Source organism: Notamacropus eugenii, chromosome 4 (genome assembly GCF_028372415.1).
Source record: "Notamacropus eugenii isolate mMacEug1 chromosome 4, mMacEug1.pri_v2, whole genome shotgun sequence".
NCBI classification, from domain to species: Eukaryota; Metazoa; Chordata; class Mammalia; order Diprotodontia; family Macropodidae; genus Notamacropus; species Notamacropus eugenii.
Window position 1 is genome coordinate 9,459,181 of NC_092875.1, and position 17,464 is coordinate 9,476,644.

At 48.9% G+C, this 17,464-nt stretch overlaps 1 protein-coding gene across 1 annotated transcript in view; it reads left to right on the plus strand.

Annotated features, from left to right (window-relative positions):
• Positions 1 to 13,628, plus strand: part of RTN4R (reticulon 4 receptor) — a 112,073-nt gene extending 98,445 nt beyond the window's left edge. The window contains exon 2 of the mRNA XM_072599377.1: positions 11,520 to 13,628. Within this exon, the coding sequence (XP_072455478.1) occupies positions 11,520 to 12,997 (1,478 nt within the window). The 3' untranslated portion in view covers positions 12,998 to 13,628. The remainder of the gene's footprint in view (positions 1 to 11,519) is intronic.
• Positions 13,629 to 17,464: the final 3,836 nt, after the last annotated feature.

Here is a 17,464-nt window from a genome sequence, read left to right on the forward strand (position 1 = left end):
CTCCCTCAACTAGATTGTAATCCCTTGGACAGAGACTGTTTCACTTTTGTAACTAGAGCACCTGTTGTTCAGTTGTGCCCTACTCTTTGTGACCTCATTTGGGGTTTTCTTGGCAAAGATACTGGAGTGGTTTGCTATCTCCTTCTCCAGAAAGATGAGTAAACTGAGGCAGGCAGGGTGAAGTGACTTGTCCAAGGTCACTCAACTAGTAAGTGTCTGAGGCTGAATTTGAATTCAAGAAGACTCCAGGTCTGGAGCTCTGAGCACTATGCCCATGAGCAACTAGATCTCCTAGCAGGTGCTTAATGAATACCTAATGGGCGGTTACATATAATAGCTGTCGCCTTCCCTGTTACAACCTAAACCCCTGAGAGCGGGAATTATTTCACTTTTCTTTTTGTAATCCCAGTGCCCAGCACAGGGTAAAAGCCTTGACAATAGACGAGTGATAGGGATAAGGGGGAGAAATCATGAGGAATGAAGGGTGACTCCTAGGTTTTGAGCCCAGGGAACTGGGAGGATGGTGGGGCTCTGAGTTAGTGGTAGGGAAATTAGGAGGAGGGCAGGGTTTGGGAAAATGGTAATGAATTCAGTTTTAACATGTTGAGTTCAAGATGTCTGTGGAATGTCTACTTGGAATTGTCCCACAGACATTGGGAGTGTGAGACTGGAGGTCAACAGAGAGGGCAGGGCAGGATAAGTAGGTTTGAGAGTAGTCTGCATGGAGATGGTCATTCACGGGAGTGAGGATATTCCCCCAGTGAAATATGGATGGAGAAGGGGGTCCAGGACAGATTCTTGGTTAGGGGGCATCATCTGTAGGAAAGTCCAGAAAAGGAGGTTGGGAAGGAGTGGCCAGGTAGGCAAGAGGACTGTCATGAAGACCTAGAGAAAAGGCAGTATTCAGGAGAAAAGGGTGATGGATGCGCGGTGTCAGAGGCTGCACAGGGGTCAAGATGGATGAGAACTGAGAAAAGCACATTCATCAGCTTTGACAATGAGGAGACCACTGGTAACTCGGAGAGAAAGGTTTTAGGGTAGTGGTGAGGAGATTGCTTTGTGGACCTCAAAGTCCCAGATCCTCAGGTAAAACAATTGTTCCATAGTCAGAGCCAAGAGATCTTAAGGACGGCAGGAGAAGGGGCCAACATAGGCTTTCTGGAGGAGGTGGTCAGTTGGTCATCTGGTTGGTCTGTGAAATGTAGGGACAGGTAAGGGCTCAAGTCGAGGAAGGGTGGTCCATAGCAGGAGATGGTTTTTCTTCCAGGTGTCATGCTGGGGGAGGATCAGGGGACCTCCTGGCTTTAATGGATGACTGTGTATTTGAATGGTTTGTGTGGAAAGAGTGAAGAGAGGGCTGGCAGAGCAGGGGAGGAGGGGGTAGAACTCTCTGCCCTGATCTCAGCATACTCCCCCCCCTGTCTGGTAGGGAGATGAGGGGAGGTCCTAGCAGGGCTCAGAGAGGTGGGGAGGCAGACGCTGAGAAAGCCAGACTTCAGGAAGCCTTGGCTCCTGTGTGAATGGTCAGTAGAGGGGCTAGCAGGGGCTCCTCCCAGGATCACAAAGGCAGAAAAGACAGAAGGGACCCCCAGGTTAACCTAGAGCCGAGCAGGGAGCCTCTGTGACAGCCTCACCAAGTATTCCCCCAGCATCTGATGGAAGAGTGGGTAGAGGACTGCGCTTGGAGTCGGGAAAACCTGAGTTCAAATCCTGCCCCAGACATTTCCTAGGTCTGGGACTTTGGACAAGTCACTTACTGCTGTCTGCCTCAGTTTTGTATAATGTTAATAATAGTAGTACCTCTCTCCCATGGTCATTGTTGCATACAATAACCTCAAGCAAGGCACCTATAAGTTAAGTACAATTTGTTACTATGTCTATTTTACACATGAGGGAACCGAGGCCCAGAGATACACAGATAGGCCCCTGTTTCCAAACCCTGGACTGTGCTCTATTCTAGTTCCTTCAGCTGAGTTAACGAGCTAAAATATGTAATGGATTTTTGCCAACCTTATGTTGTTCAATCAATATTAGCTGGAGCTCTGGGATGCTATCTAGGAGCTATCTGGGGAAGGAGGAGGGCAGGGGGCTAGACTGCGGCTTGAGGGGACCTGTCCAATGTCCTGATCCTGTTACCAGGGAATTTTTTTTTTGGTCAATTTCCATAATTAAAGCTGAGCAAACTCTTGGGCTGAACTGGAACTCTCTAGGGACTCAGGCGCTCTCTGATGAATTATTTATCCTGATCAAGAACTCAAATCACGGTGGCAGAGGAAACACGGCCTCAAAGCCCTGCTGTGCCACCAAGGACTCTGGGGAGGATGCTGAGGAGAAGGGGTTCAGCACAAGGGGAGGTCCTTAGCTCTTTAGCTGGGCCCTCACAGGAAGGCCTGGCTCTCTCCTTCCTCAGCCTGAGGGTGGCTCCTGGAGGCTGGATATGACAGGCACTGTTCTTGGGTCAAGCCCATTGCCCAAATTCTAGCCCCAGCTCTGATGCTGATTTGCTATGAGTAGGCCCCTGCCCTTGTCTGGACTTTTCATGTACAGTGAGCACACAAGTCTCTTTTCTCATGCACCGCCTTCTTCACTGGGTTGTTGTCAGGCTCTGATAGGCAGTGTAAAGACCTGACTACGTCTAAAAGGCAGTTATTATTAACATTTCAGTACAAACTCCAGGGGGCTGGGAAATCTCAGTTATTTATTTTTATTTATTTACTTATCTACATATCTATCTATTCATCTATCTATCTATCTATCTATCTATCTATTTATCTATCTATCTGTTTGTCTCTCTATCTGTCCTTCTATCTCTGTCTTTCTGTCTCTATTTATTTTGGGAAGACCTTCTGGGTGAGAAAACTGTCTTTATCAATGTAGGTCAGCACTTCTCATCTTGGACAGTTACCTAGAGTTGGTGAAATGACTCACATACTATGTGTCAGCAGTGAGACTTGAACCTATATCCAAAACCTACTCCATAGTGGCTCTCCAGATATCCTCTTCCTCCTCATTACTATAATGACTGTGTGGGGCAGCTCCTTGAGGGAAGGTTCTGTTTTGCTTTTCTCTAGGTTTCCCTAGCACCCAGCACAGTCTCTGGCCTATGTCCGGTGTTAAACAAATGTTGGTTGAATCAGTGAATAAGAGCGGCATGGATTTAGTGTCTGTCTCTCCCAGAGCACCATTTCAGGAAAGCTCTCCATTCCCTCCAGCTCTCTCCTCCACCATCTCCTTTCCAACTTTCCCCTACAGTTCTTGAATGATGAAACATGATCAAGTCAATTCTGCCACTGTTCCTGGATGGGACATGCCACCCTACTCTTCTATGGCCCTATTAGCCATCCCAGTAACTTCCCGGACTAAAGGGTCCATCTTTGGCTACCACTCTCCTATGTAGACTGCTTCCTGCATATTAATACTTGAGGGAGGGGGACTCTTTTGCCTTTCTTTTTGTTTGTATCCCCAGCACTTAGAACACAGCAAATGCTTAAACACTTTTTCATTCTTTTTTTTTATTTCTTACCACAGAGTCTGGTGCACACAGTAGGCACTTACTAAATGCTTGTCGACTTGACTTCATTCATTCATAAGAGGTTTTCTAGGAAGATATAAGCATTCAAGAAGGTGATATGGACTAAATTGGAGATTCCCACCCAAAGGAACCTTAGCATTAAATAGTCTAGGGCCACTCTCATTTTACAGAAGAGGCAGCTGGAGGTCAGCAGGAGGAAGTAATTTACCCATAGTCCCCTAAATAGGTGGTAGCCCAGCCAAGCTTCCAACCCCAAGTTGGCAAGGAGGGGAGAAGGCATCCAGGATGGAATTCATGCTTCATAGTATTAGCATTTGAAGGATGGATTTTAGGGGCTGTCTAGTCAATCTCACTTGTTCTGTGAGATGAAGCTATGGAGACCAAAATCCCACAGTTTATGAAGGGTAGAGATGTGACTCTCATCCAAGGTCTCTGACTCTTATCTCAGTCCAGTGTTCTTTGCTTTGTTTGATGCTGACATGAGGCCAGACCTCAGTATGTAGAATCCCCCTCCCCCTGATAATCTCCTGGGCCACTGGGGAAGACAGGGCTGCTGCTGCAGAATAAAAACCAGCCGTTCTTGCCACTTGTGGGGAGCAGGAATCTTCCTCCGTTTTTGGAAGAGCCTGTGCTGATGTGTTATTTATGGCTAAGGAAATTTCCATCCAAGACATGCCGGGCTGCTTTGTTCTTAAGACTGAATGGGTTGTGGGTCCGTTTTCATCAGAGGCAAGGTCAGAACCATCTCCTTATTCTGTTGGAAAGGTGTCACCCCCATGACTTCAGGGGTCCTTTGGCCAGTCTGGGCCACTGAGGTTATTGCTCCCCATCTCTCTGCCAGGGCCAGGGCTTGTGGGCACTATTGGGGAAGGGCAGTTGCAGAAATCCCACCTGTCCCAGAGAAAGACCTTTGATAGTGTCTGGAGCATTGGAGTGTCTGGGAGGCTTTTTCCAGAGGAGGGCAGTCAGGATGCTGGAGGCACTCAAGATCATGTCTTAGGAGGGTAGTTAAAGGAATTTGTTGCTATTCAGTTAGTCTTCAGTTGTTTCTGAATTTTCATGACCCCATTTGGGGTTTTCTTGGCAAAGACACTGGAGTGCTTTGCCATTTTCTTCTCCAACTTATTGTACAAATGGGAAAACTGAGGCAAACAGGGTGAAGTGACTTACCCAGGGCCTCCCAACTAGTAAGTGTCTGAGGCTGGATTTGAACTTTGGGAGATGAATCTTCCTCCCTCCAGGACCAGCACTCTGGACACTATGGCACCACCTAGCTGCCCCAGTTGAAGGAGGTGGGAATGCTTATTCCAGAGAAGCCTTTCCAATCCCCTCTTAATTCTAATACCCTTTCTCTGTTAATTATTTCCTTATTTTCCTATTTATAGCTTGTTCTGTGTATATCTGTTGGCATGTTGTCTCTTCCAAGAGACCCGAAGCTCCTTGAGGGCAGGGGCTGTCTTCTGCTTCTTTTTGTATCCCCAAAGCTTAGCACAGGGACTAACACATAGTAGTCATTTAATGAATGTTTACTGATTGATTGAATGAGAAGACTTGGGAAGAGGAAGGTAGCCATCCAAAGGTAAGTGAAGGGCTGTCATGGGAAAGAGGGGTTAGCCGTACTCCGCTTGGCCCCAGAGAACAGAGCATTGTGGGTGAAAGTCGTAAAGATCTAGGCACAGTATCAGGAAAAACTTCCTAACAATCAGTGCCAAAGTGGGGTGAGCTGCTTGGAGAGGAGGGGGGTCCCCTTCCTCAGAGGCCTTCAGGAAGAGGCTGGAGGATCCTTGTTGGGGACATTGTAGAGGAGATGTTCAGACCAGGGTTGGGAGAGCTCTTTTCCCACTTTGAAGAGGATGAGGATGAGCTCCCATTGTTCTATGACAGAAGAGGAAACTGAGGCCCAGCACTTGGACCTGGGTCTCCCACCTTCAACATCAAGGATCTTTCCTCTAGATCTTGGCTGGATGTCTGAGTCTTGTTGAAGGAATGAGTCAGGTGCCAGTAACCATGAGGCAATGTTTACTCGACCTAGTTTCTAAAGCCCTTGACTTAGAGTCAGGAAGTCCTGGGTTCAAATCCCACTTTCAACCCTAATTAGTTGGATAGCTTTGGGCAAGGTGTTTACCTCACCTGTGGAATGAGGATAATTGTTCTTTAACTGGTTAAGTGACCTCATTGGCTTAGGGGACCTCCAGGGGCCAGAGGCCACAGGATGAGTGAGTCAGTCATGGGGTCTGGACAAGTCCAAGCTTCCTGACACACAGGCAGAGGTGGGATGGGATGGACCTGCTGAGGTCTTGTTTTGGGAGGGAGGGATGAAAGGGGGGGGTAGTATTGTCCTCAAAAGTTGAGGGGGAAATAAGTTTTGCATGACTTCATATGTATAATTGATATCTTATATCTTGCCTTCTCAATGGCTGTAGGAGGGATGGGAGGGAGAGAATTTGGAACTCAAAATTAAAAAGAGAATGTTAAAAATTGAGTAAATAGATAAATAAATAACATGGAAGAGGGAGGCAAGGCAAGACCCCCTGAGACTTGAGCCGAGCTCAGTTCTGCCCTCATCCCTCCCTCCTTCCAATGGAATTTACATAATCATAGACTGTCTGAGCTGGAAGGAAACTCACCAGGCAACCTGACCAAGAAACCTTCCTCATCAGTCCCTAATAGGGCTCCCACATCCTCTGCTAAAGACCCCCAGGAAGGGGAGACCTCTGTCTCCTGAGGCAGCCCCTTCCATTGGGGGGGCAGCTCTTCAGTTATCCAGTCTACATCAGCCTCTTAGGGGCTCCCACCCATTCACGGCTCCTGGGTCTCTCGTGAATATGTGGTCCCTTCCTCTTTCCCAACATTGCATGGTTGGCCCGTCCTTTCCAGTCTCTTCTCTAGGCCAGCCGTGCCTGATTCTTGCTTCCTTAGCCTGCCTGGAGTTGGCGGGGCTTGGACCCAAGGCCTGATGGGACTCAGTAAAATTCCACCTTTGAGGCTAAGCATGAGTCTCTGTTGGCAGATCCTGTAAGGATGGTAAAGAGATGCAGGGAGAGTGTGGGCAGGGCCCTGCCTGAGAGCTCTGAATTCCAGATTTGGCTCTGCCCCGATTTGCTGCGTGACCTTGGGAGATCTACTCCCCCTCTCTGGGCCACAGATTTCTCTGAGAAAGGAAGGGGCAGGACAAGACACGCACGAGATCGCAGCTACATCTGACTCGCAGTGCCCAAAATGACAGTTTTAAGCTAAAAACAAATGTGATATACATCCTGCATCCTTTATCCACTCCTCCTAACTCCCACCCAGGACAATAGGGATAAAACAGATCCTAGCTTGAATCCTAAAAAAACAGCTTCGTTTTAGAGGGGCACAGGGTGAAGAGCCTTGGATTTGGAGTCAAAGGGTTTGGGTTCAAATCCCAGCTTGTCCCATTATAACCTGAGTCACCTTGAACAAGTAAGTCACTTTCACTCTCCAGGTTTCTGTAAAAGGAGGCAGGGTTGGTGGGCAAGATGACCTCAAGGATCATGCCCCGCTCCAGGATGGTGTGCCCACCTGGACTCTCCACTTTCTTTCTACGTAAGACAAGGTCTGTTTGCACCTCCAGGGTCTCTGCTAGTGCCATCCCCCCAAACATGCCAGGGCAGGTACTGCCCCATTTTCCAGATGGAGAAACTGAGCAAGGCAAGGGAGAGTCAAGTGAAGGGAGGAGGAGAGCTGGGGAGCGGCTTCCTCAGAGAGTCAGCTGCTCTGTGGGAGGGTGAAGGCTCAGCCAGTGTTATTTATGCCCAGGCAGCCTTCTGGGCGGATATGCAAATGAGATAGGAAGCTATGAGGCTGAGCCTGTGAAAGAGGGGGTGTGTGCATGTGTGTGTATGTGTGTGAGCATGTTTGTGTGTGTGAGCACACATGTGTGCATATGTGTACCAGCATACTCTGTGGGCATTGTGCACCTGCATACACTGGTGTGCAAGTGTGTGACTTGTGCACGTAGGCACTTGTGTGTACACATAGGAGCTCATGTGCACAGCAGTACATGTGTGCATTTGTCCATGAAGGTGCACATAGGTATGAGTGTGCCATGTGTGATCATGTATTTGTGATAAGCATACACACATGCATGTGGTATTGTGTGTGTGCATCTGTGTGTGCACAGACATCCATGTGCGTGTGTGCATGAGGATGTGCACGGCACATGTGTGTATACCATGTGTAAGTATCTGCAAATCTGCGATGCTGGCAGGTGTTAAGAGCTGAATTGGGCACAAGGGGAGGTGGGAAGCCTGGACTGGAGGCACCCCTGCCAATGACTGGCCACATGGACTGAGACCTGGTCAGTTTTAGCTCATATTCCTCCAAAAAATAAGGAGGGGGTTGGGTGGGAATGATGTGTTCTCTGAGGCCCCTTACAATCCTAATCTGCTAGGTTCTAAGCTCTGAACTCCTTCTCTTTTCTGAGGCCCCTCCCAGCCCTGACATTCCCTGTTCTAAGGCCCTTCTCTCCCTGACATTTTAACCACTCCACACCTCCCAGATCAAACAATCTCTGTTCTTAAGTCTCCCATTTCTGGAGCTCTGTGGTTCTGAGAGGGTATAGGGAGCCATTCTTAAGAAGCCAAGCCAGGCTCAGTGCTCGCCTCAGAGGGATGGTTTACGGAGAGTGCTCCAACCTCGTACAAAAGTCTGGTCCTCTTTCTGATTCTGGGGATGGGGGCAGAGGAGCAGGAGAGGGCTTGTCTGTGTCTTCTCAGCCCTGCTGCTTGTGCATCTGGAGCTGGGCAGGGGACCCTTGGGCTCATGGGCATCCTAGCAAAGAGAGACCAGTAACATCATCTAGTCTGAGCTCCTTTTACTTTACTTTACACTGGGCCAGGACTTTGGCCAGGGCCACACAGACATCCAGTGTTCCTTCTTTCTGTGATACAACACATATTTCCTTAGAGGCAGCTGGTAGACATGGTGGACAGGTTGTTAGAATTGGAATCAGAAGGATCTCAGTTCAAATTCTGTCTCAGAAATTTTATTAGCTGTGTGACCCTGGTCAAGTCACTTCTGTCTGCCTCAGTTTCCTCAACTGTAAAATGTGGGTAATAATAGCACTTCTGTCCTAGAGTTGTTGTGAGAATTAAATAAGATATTTGTAAAATGCTTTGTAAACTTTAAAGTGCTATTATGATATATTACATTAATATATATAGTTGTTATAATTAATATTATCATGTTACAGAGGAAGAAACTGGCCCAGAGAGGTTCTGTGCCTCATCCCAGGTAGAGCTGGGACCCCCAGGGTTCTGCATCCCAGCTGGGCCACTCTCTGCTCTCTGTACTGGTCCTGGGGCAGCTTTCCCAGGAGCCCAAACATTGGAAGCTCGGAGGGTCAGGGGCATCCAAGCTTGTCCTAAAGCTCACATGGATTGTTGTGAGTTTGTTTGGCTTTCTCTGGGATTGACTACATAGGTACCACTAGGAGAAACTCCTTCCCAGGGAAGTCTGGGAAATGCCTCCAAGGTTGCCTTCCAGTAGATGGCCCTTAGACCTGGATGGCCAGAATCCCTTTCTGTTGTTCAGCCATGGCCAACTCTTCATGGTTCCATTTGGGGTTTTCTTGGCAGAGATACTGGACTGGTTTGCCATTTCCTCCTTAAGCTCATTTTACAGATGGGGAAACTGAAGCAAACAGGGTGAAGTGACTTGCCCAGGGTCAAACAGCAAGTAAATGTTTGAGGATGGATTTGAATTCAGGTTTCCTGGCTCCCAGCCTGCTCTTCTCTCCACTGTACCTCCTAGCCACCTTTCCTCCCCTTGCTGGACAGTATCAAGAGGGTGGGCTGAGAGGTCCTGAATTAGAGTAGACTTGTGAAAGGCGAGTAGGCAGTACTGGAGGACCTGTGGGTTTGGGAAGGTAGGGCAAGGATTTCCCCCAAGGAAGACCAACTGTCAGGAGGCAGGAAGGCACAGGCCTTGGAGAAAAGGGACAATGTAAGTGTCTTGAAGGCTCATCCTGCTTTTCATTTCTCTCTTTGTGTCCTTATCACTTTGTATAAAGTAGGCACTTAAGGAATGGTTTTTGAATGAATTAGTGAATGGATGGCTGAGTGAATGAATAAATGAATGATTGAAAGAAAAATGAATGAATGAATAAGTAACTGAGTGAATGAATGGGTAATTGAATTAACGGGTGAATGGATAAATAACTGAATGTATGAATTAATAGGTGAGTAACTGGATGGATGGATGGATGGATGAAGGATGGATGTATGTTTGGATGAATGAACTCAATAGCCAGGCTCCAGAAGAGAGGACAGGCTTGTTCCTTGTTCCTGTAGGTTTGGAAGACCTGAGTCTGTCCAGGCCTCAGAGCCTTCACACACTGTGGTGTAAAGGGGTGAGGAGGGATGTTCTGGGAACCAAAAAGAACAGAAGTTAGTGAGGCAGAGAGCCTGGGGCTGGAGATCGCCAAGTCTATGCCGGTCAGAGCTCCCCCAGCAGCTTGTGTGCAGCAGGAACCTGGGGCTCCTTTCTGACTGTTCATGAGATGGACCTGGGGCTCTGCTTTCCTCACAGGCTATGCAGGGAGCAGGAAGGGGCATGCCCAGAAGGCTCTGGTCCCCCCCCCCCCCCCTCACTCTTTTTCTTGAGTCTTCTCTGTGTTTCCCAATCCAGACCCTGGGAAGTGAGCCATTCCTCTGACTCTGGAATGCTTCAAACCTCTTTACTTTCTTAGGCATTTCCCTGAACCAAGATGAGGGAAGAAACAGGGAGGAAACTGAGAGAGAGGGAGTGGGGAAAAGGGAGAGATAAAAGAGGGAAAGAAAGATTGAGGAGAAGCAAAGATTGAGAAGAGACAAAAGGAGATAGAAAAGGAGGAAGGAGATAAAGAAGGAAGGAGTGAAGGAGGGAGAGAAGGAGAAGGAAGGAGGAAGAGGAAGAAGCAAAGAGGGAGGGGTTCTTGGAGACCTAGCCCCTCCCCCCATTGCAGAGGAAGAAAGTGAGACCCAGAGAAAAAAAGTGGATTCCTTGGAGTCCCACAGACATGCCTGCAAAAGCCCTTCGCAGTGTGGGGATTATTATTTCCATATAATGGATGAGGAAAGCCTCAGAGAGGTCACCTTACTCTCGGTGAATGAAGATACATCTATTTATACTAAGTTGGTAGACCTGGGATTTGAACTCTTGTCTGCTGACTCAAAGCCCCATCATTCTTCTGCTATTTTTGCTCTAGATGTCCCCTCTTGGGCAGATCTCTTGTTAAGCTAAACGTGGCTTCTAGAAGGGGGATGAGGGTGGTATCTGACATAGGCATCTCTCTCAGGCTGGAGAGAGGAGGGGGAAGTCCTGGGGATACAAGCTAGTATCAGGGGGTGTCTCAGGTGTGGGAGACAGTATGCAAAGGGTATTATGGGTGGAACTGGAACCAGGACAAGGGAGAGAGGGGCAAGCTCTCCTGGGACACAGCTGATGGGGGAAGGGAGGGCAGGACACGTCAAGATTCGTTGTTGCTGAAGATATGACTCCTGGGAAAGTGGAGAATGGAGCACAGGGTGTTGAAAGGGAGGTAGGCTAGGAAGGAACTCACCTGGGACGTGGCTGCTCTCGGTGCCTGTTTGGCACCCTGGTTCAAAGCTCTAGTTGCCTGTCCTAGTTACGGCTTCCTTGGTGGGGAAGATATCTAGGTCGCAGGATGCGTCCAGTGCCTGGCGCATGTGCTGCTTTGGTGGGGCATTTCTGGGTTCCATCTGCCATCAGCTGGCCTGTGTGCCTTCCCCAGTTCATGTGCCAGGTTCACGGTCAGGAAGATGCTCCCTTTCCTTGGTCACTTGGGTCCATTGCCCTCCCCATCATTGGGACTCAAGCCTGGGGTAGATCAGCTGGGGAGAGCCCCATACCGCAGCCATGGTTCGGGTTCAGAGGCATCCTAGCTCCATCAATTAGCGGCAAGAAAAAGGCGTTCCCAGAATCGGGACTAATTCCCACCCTATCTTTGTCTTCTTTTCCCTAGGAAGCAAACTGCTGATCTGGGTCCTCTGCTTGAACATTCAGTCCCGAGCAGATCCGTGCCCCGGGGCCTGCGTGTGCTACAGCGAGCCCAAAATCACCACCAGCTGCCAGCAGCAGGGCCTGACCGCCATCCCCGCTGCCATCCCCGCCCAGAGCCAGCGCATCTTCCTCCACAACAACCGCATCGGGCAGGTCGGGGCCGCCAGTTTCCGCTCGTGCCGCAACATGACCATCCTCTGGCTCCACTCCAATGCCATCAGCTTCATCGAGGCCACTGCCTTTGCCGGCCTCGACAAGCTGGAGGAGCTGGACGTCAGCGACAACGTGAACTTGCGCTCCATCGCCCCGGCCACGTTCCAGGGCCTCCGGCGCCTGCACACGTTGCACCTGGACCGCTGCGGCCTCTTGGAGCTGTCACCAGGCCTCTTCCGCGGCCTCTTCTCTCTGCAGTACCTCTATCTCCAGGACAACAGCCTCCAGGCTCTCCAGGACGACACCTTCCTGGACCTCGCCAACCTCACCTACCTGTTCCTGCACGGCAACGGCATCCGTAACCTGTCGGAGAACGTCTTCAGGGGCCTGGTGAGCCTGGACCGCCTCCTTCTGCACCAGAACCTGGTGTCCCGGGTGCACCCCAGGGCCTTCCACGACCTGGGCAAAGTCATGACCTTGTACTTGTTCAATAATAACCTGACGGTGCTTGCTGGGGAGACGATGAGCCCGCTGGCGTCCCTACAGTACTTGCGCCTCAACGGGAACCCGTGGATCTGTGACTGCCGGGCCAGGTCCCTGTGGAACTGGTTCAAACAGTTCAAGGGGTCCTCTTCGGACCTCGAGTGCCGTCTGCCTCTGCGCCTGGCCGGGAGAGACCTGAAACGACTGCACAGCGCAGATCTGGAGGGCTGCGTGGACCCAGTCAACCAGGTACGGTCGGGGACGAAGATCAGACACGGTAAAGGACCTACGGCCGAACCCCTGCCCGCGGGGCCCCAAGACGGCCCTCTGAAATGCTGCCAGCCTGAAGTGGACAAGTCTTTCCTGTATGAAGCCAATGGTCTTGGGGGATCCCCATACGGCGGACGCACCACTGGCAATGGCCGGAAGGACAAGGAGAACATGTCCAAACCCAAGACAGCAGAGTCCGACCCTGCCAAAAATGCTACTCAGAAGCACATTAATGACTCGCCCTTTGGGACTTTCCCCAGCAACGTGGAGGTCCCTCTGACCAACTTCCAACCTGACCTACTGGAGCCTGGGGAGTCTTCTGTGGCGCCCCCTCGCCGGAGGCCTGGCTGCTCTCGAAAGAACCGGACCAAGGCCCAGTGCCGTCTGGGCCCCACAGGCAGCAGCAGCGGTGGTGGCAGCGGTGGCAGTGGCAGCAGCGGAAGCGGGGGCCTCCTTGCACCTACCCAGCCCCTCCTGGCCCTTGGCTTGGTTCTCCTAGTGGTGGTGCTCTGGACTTCGCCGTGGTCCTGTTAAGGGTTCCTAGGGAAGGATAGCACCTGCCTCTGTGTCTGGGGCAAACCCAGTGGCTGGGGCCACAGGGGAACTGGATGCCTTTATAGAGAAACCAGTTGTATATAAAGTGCATCTCCCCAGCCCTATAAAAGGGGAATTAAAAGGGAGGGTGATGCCTGCTTTCCACAGAGGGGCCAATCTTGAGTGAGGTAAGGCTCATATGGGGCTTCTGAGTAATTTCCACTGAGGTTCCCTGGCCCCTGATTCCAGGCCCTCGAGGAAAAAGTTCTCCCCTACAGAATGTTTAAACTCACTCACTCACTGGCACACACACACACACACACACACACACACACATTATAATTTTTAAAACAACAGAAAAGGACTCACCCCAGTTGTTTCTAAGTTGGAACCCTCCTTAAGGATATTGCAAGTTCCCATTTGCCAAGGTGGTGTGTTCACCACTCTCCGGAAGCCTGTCTCTGAATATTGCTGTCCGCCATCCCCATCTCGATCATGCCATGTTTACAAGGGGCATCGGTTCCAGAATGCTGCTTCCTACTCAGACTGCAGTCTATATAAAAATATACATTTTATTTTCCTTGTGTCAAAGTATAAAAAAAATATAAAATAAAGATTTCCTTTTCCTACACTGTTGACAATGTGCCTGTGAGGCAGCCTCCTCCATTTGCTTGGTAACGTGGGTATTGACTTTGGTAGGTCAGGTTGTCACGAACATACTGATATGGGGGCTCCCTTGACTAACTGAGGCCCCAACCCAACGATACCTCTCCAGATGGTTCCGTGAGTGGCTAGGGGCCAAAAAAATATATTTCACTGGTATACCCTTAGACAGGCATGACAGACACATGGTCCATTTCTCAGGATTTTTTAGAATCCATTTGGAGCTCACCATCAAAAACCCAGCATCCCCGTCACACCATGAAGATGCTAGTAGCATCATGGGATTTCAAGCCAATAGAGACCTTAGCTAATCCAACCAAATCATTTTACAGACAAGGAAACTGAGGATGGGGAAGTGAAGGTCCCCTAGCAGAGGTCAAATGCTCTGGCTGGTCCTGCCAACCTGAAGAGGCTTCAGATGTGACCTCAGTGCTGGCTTCTATGTGTCTGTTGGTTGATAAAAAGTGATACTAACACCACCCATCATTTCCTGACACCCCCAACAACATTATTTTATCTCATTAGATTTCAGTTTCAATATTTCCTAGCTGTGTGACCCTGAACCCTTCTGTGCCTCAGTTTTCTTATCTATAAAACAGAAGGAAGAGACAGGGAATTCGATGATCTCCAAGGTTTCTGATGATACTGTGGGTCTTCTGAGGACCTAAATGGGTGAAGAGTGTGGAGGTCATGATCCTCATTTTACAGGTGGGGAAATTGAGGCACAGAGTGTAAAGCTCAGTGAGGTTCATCTCCCAGAAGGCTGGCTGGCAGTAGCTCACCAAGGTGGTCAACTGAGGCATAGGGTGCATAGGGATCTGGGGGGAGGAAGTGGGCTCAGTCAGGGAGGTTTCCTACCAGAAGTGAGTCTATAGTCCCAGCCTCTACTTTAGCACTGCTTTACAGTATATTTTTTCCACTTATTTTTTTTCTTTTTTAGTTGTAAACTTATGACAGTCACCAACCATCACCAGAATTTTCCTAGTCAGAGAAGAGCCACCCGATAGATCAGTCATCAAAGGGTATGAAGTCCAAATGATTAATAGCCAGATGGGAAAGATGCTCCAAATCACTAATCAGTAGAGAAATGAAAATTCAAAGAACTCTGAGATTCTGCCTCACATCTGTCAGTCTGAGCAAAATGAAAAATGGCAGTTGTAGAAGGAGCTGGGGGAGGACAGGCACACTGGGGTTTGTTTACAAAGCACTCACCTTACAATGATGCTCTGAGATCTCTCTCTCTCTCTCTCCAAAGTGAAAGGATAATTGCCTGCATTTTACAGTCAGGGAAACTGAGGCTCAGATAATGGGGTCACTCATTCTTGCTCCTACAAATAGGAAAGGGAGATACTGTAAGTGGCAGGATCCCAGGGTTTAGAGTGAGAGGTCCCGTGTTTGAATCCTGCCCTGGGTGACCTCAGGCAGGTTAGCTTCCCTTAGCTCTCAGCTTCCTCGTCTGTCAAATGAGAGGTAAGGCCAGAGGATCTCCAAGGTCCCTTCCTAGTGCAGGGAGCCATGTGATGGAGCCCAGGGACCAGGCCAGTCTCTGGGCTCTGAGACTTTTGCTGTTTCCATGGTAGCATCACACATGGTAGCACATGAGCAACGTGGGGAGTTTGGTGGGTGAGGACATGCCTCAACCTCTGGGAAGTTTGCGTTCGTTATCATATCTGAGCCTTCCAACAGCCAAGTGAGGTGGAAACTAGAAGCATTATGGTTACCCTCACTTTAAAAAGGAGGGAATTGAGGTTCAGAGAGGAGGAGGAAAGAATCGTCCGGAATGTCACAGAGTCAAGGTCTGAGTTTTCTGATATCATGTTTAATGCTCTGTTCTCTCCTCCCTGGGGTTTCTTTTCCTATGGGAACAGCTATGGAGGAGTCACAAATCAACCACTCATCACTCAATAAGAATCAGGAAGACCCTGGTTCAAATCCAGCCTCCGACTCTAAAGAGCTGTGTGATCCTAGGCAAATAATGTACCCCTTCCAAGCCTCAGTTTCCTCATCTGCAAAATGAGGATACTATTAACCCTTCACAGGCTTGTTGTGAAGGTCAGGTGAGATAATGCTTACAAAGTGCTTTGGGGACCCTACAATGATCTATAAAGTCTAGCTAGTTGTCATTTAGTGTGTACTATGTGCCAGGCACTGTGCTGTGTCTTGGGGATGACAGTGCAGAAGCAGAAAACTCTCTGCCTTCAAGGGGCTTATACACTGGCCAAGGGAGACAACATGCATGCACATTCATTTCAATAAACACTTATTAAGCACCTACTGTGTACTTGGCACTGTGCTAAGCTCCGGGGATATTAAAAGAGACAAAAGATAGTCTCTGCCCTGCTTATAATCTATTCAAGGGAGATAGCCTGGATTCATATTCAATCCAATTCAATAACACTTATTAAGCACCTACTATGTGCCAGTCACTGTGCTAAGCTCTGAGAATGCAAAAAGAAGCAGAAGCCTTTCCCTACCTTCAAGGAGGTTATAATCTACTGGGGGGGGGGGGGGGGGATGGCATATAAGCAAATATATAAAAAGCAGGCAGTATACAATATAAGTAGGAGATATTTAGAGGAGAGAAAATGCTAGAATTAAGAGGAGTTAGGGAAGGCTTCCTGTAGAAGAATCTATAACAGGTCAACCAGTTTTAAAAATGCCTACTATGTGCCCAGAAAAAAATGACTAATATGAAAAAACTCCTACCTTCAAGGAGCTCACAATATAGCCAGGGGACAATAAAATATACACAATCACTTAGTCAATCAACACGCATTTTAAAATGCCTACGATGTGCAGACATTGTGCTAGGTGCTGGGAGCTGGGGAGGGGAGCTCCCTCTCCCCCTCACATGCCTTGTAGTTTTTAAATCATTTTTCTTACGCCAATGACATAAGCTAGGAAGTAGAACTATTGGCATCCTCTTTTTACAGATGAGGAAACTGAGGCTTAGAGAGGGTGACCAGACCAAGGTCATGCAGCTAGTCCAGGACAAAGCCCCTTGGTCTTTGAGCCCAGCCCTGTCTCCACCTAATGTGAAGACCAAGAAAGATCATTGTCCTGGATCTTTGCCTCCTCATCCCCGTCTCCCCAGGTCTATCATCATCCGGTGCACAAAGTTTGCTTCTGGGGGCATGTTTTAGGAAGGAAAAAGACAAGAAGAAGAAAGTCCAGAGGAGGAGGACCAGGAAGGGTAAGGGACAGGGAATTATTCAACCCCACTGCAATTTAATTTGATGTCCAACCATTTATTAAGTGTCCGAAGCCCTTCAGCTAGGATCTAGGGGGAAAGAGAGTGGAAACAGCCCTGGGTTTGGGGTCAAAGTTCTGGGTTCAGATCCACTGCCTGCTGTGACCTTGGGTGTGTCACTTACCTTGCCTCTGGACGATGGAAGGGCTGAACCTGACTGCTTCTGAAGTCCCTTCTATGTCTTGATCCAGGATTCTATGAAAGCTAAGGACACAGGTCCTGTTGTCAAGGGCTTTACAGTTTAATTTTATTGAGGGGGAGGGAGATTCTGAGACCTGTACAAAAATAACCAAGTTATCCGTTATAAAGCCACCTCTTTGTTGGTGGATTTGTCTGAGTCAACCAGGTAGGAAATATCAGTGGTGGAAGTTAAATCAATCGATAAACATTTATAAGTGCCCCCTACGGGCCAGGCACTGTGCTAATTGCCGGGGATACAGAAAGAGGCAGTAGACAGTCCCTGTCCTCAGGGACCATATAATCCAATGGGGTTTGAATGTAAGTCCTCCGACTCCTAAAGAAATCTTATTTCCACCTCATCGTGCTGTCATTAG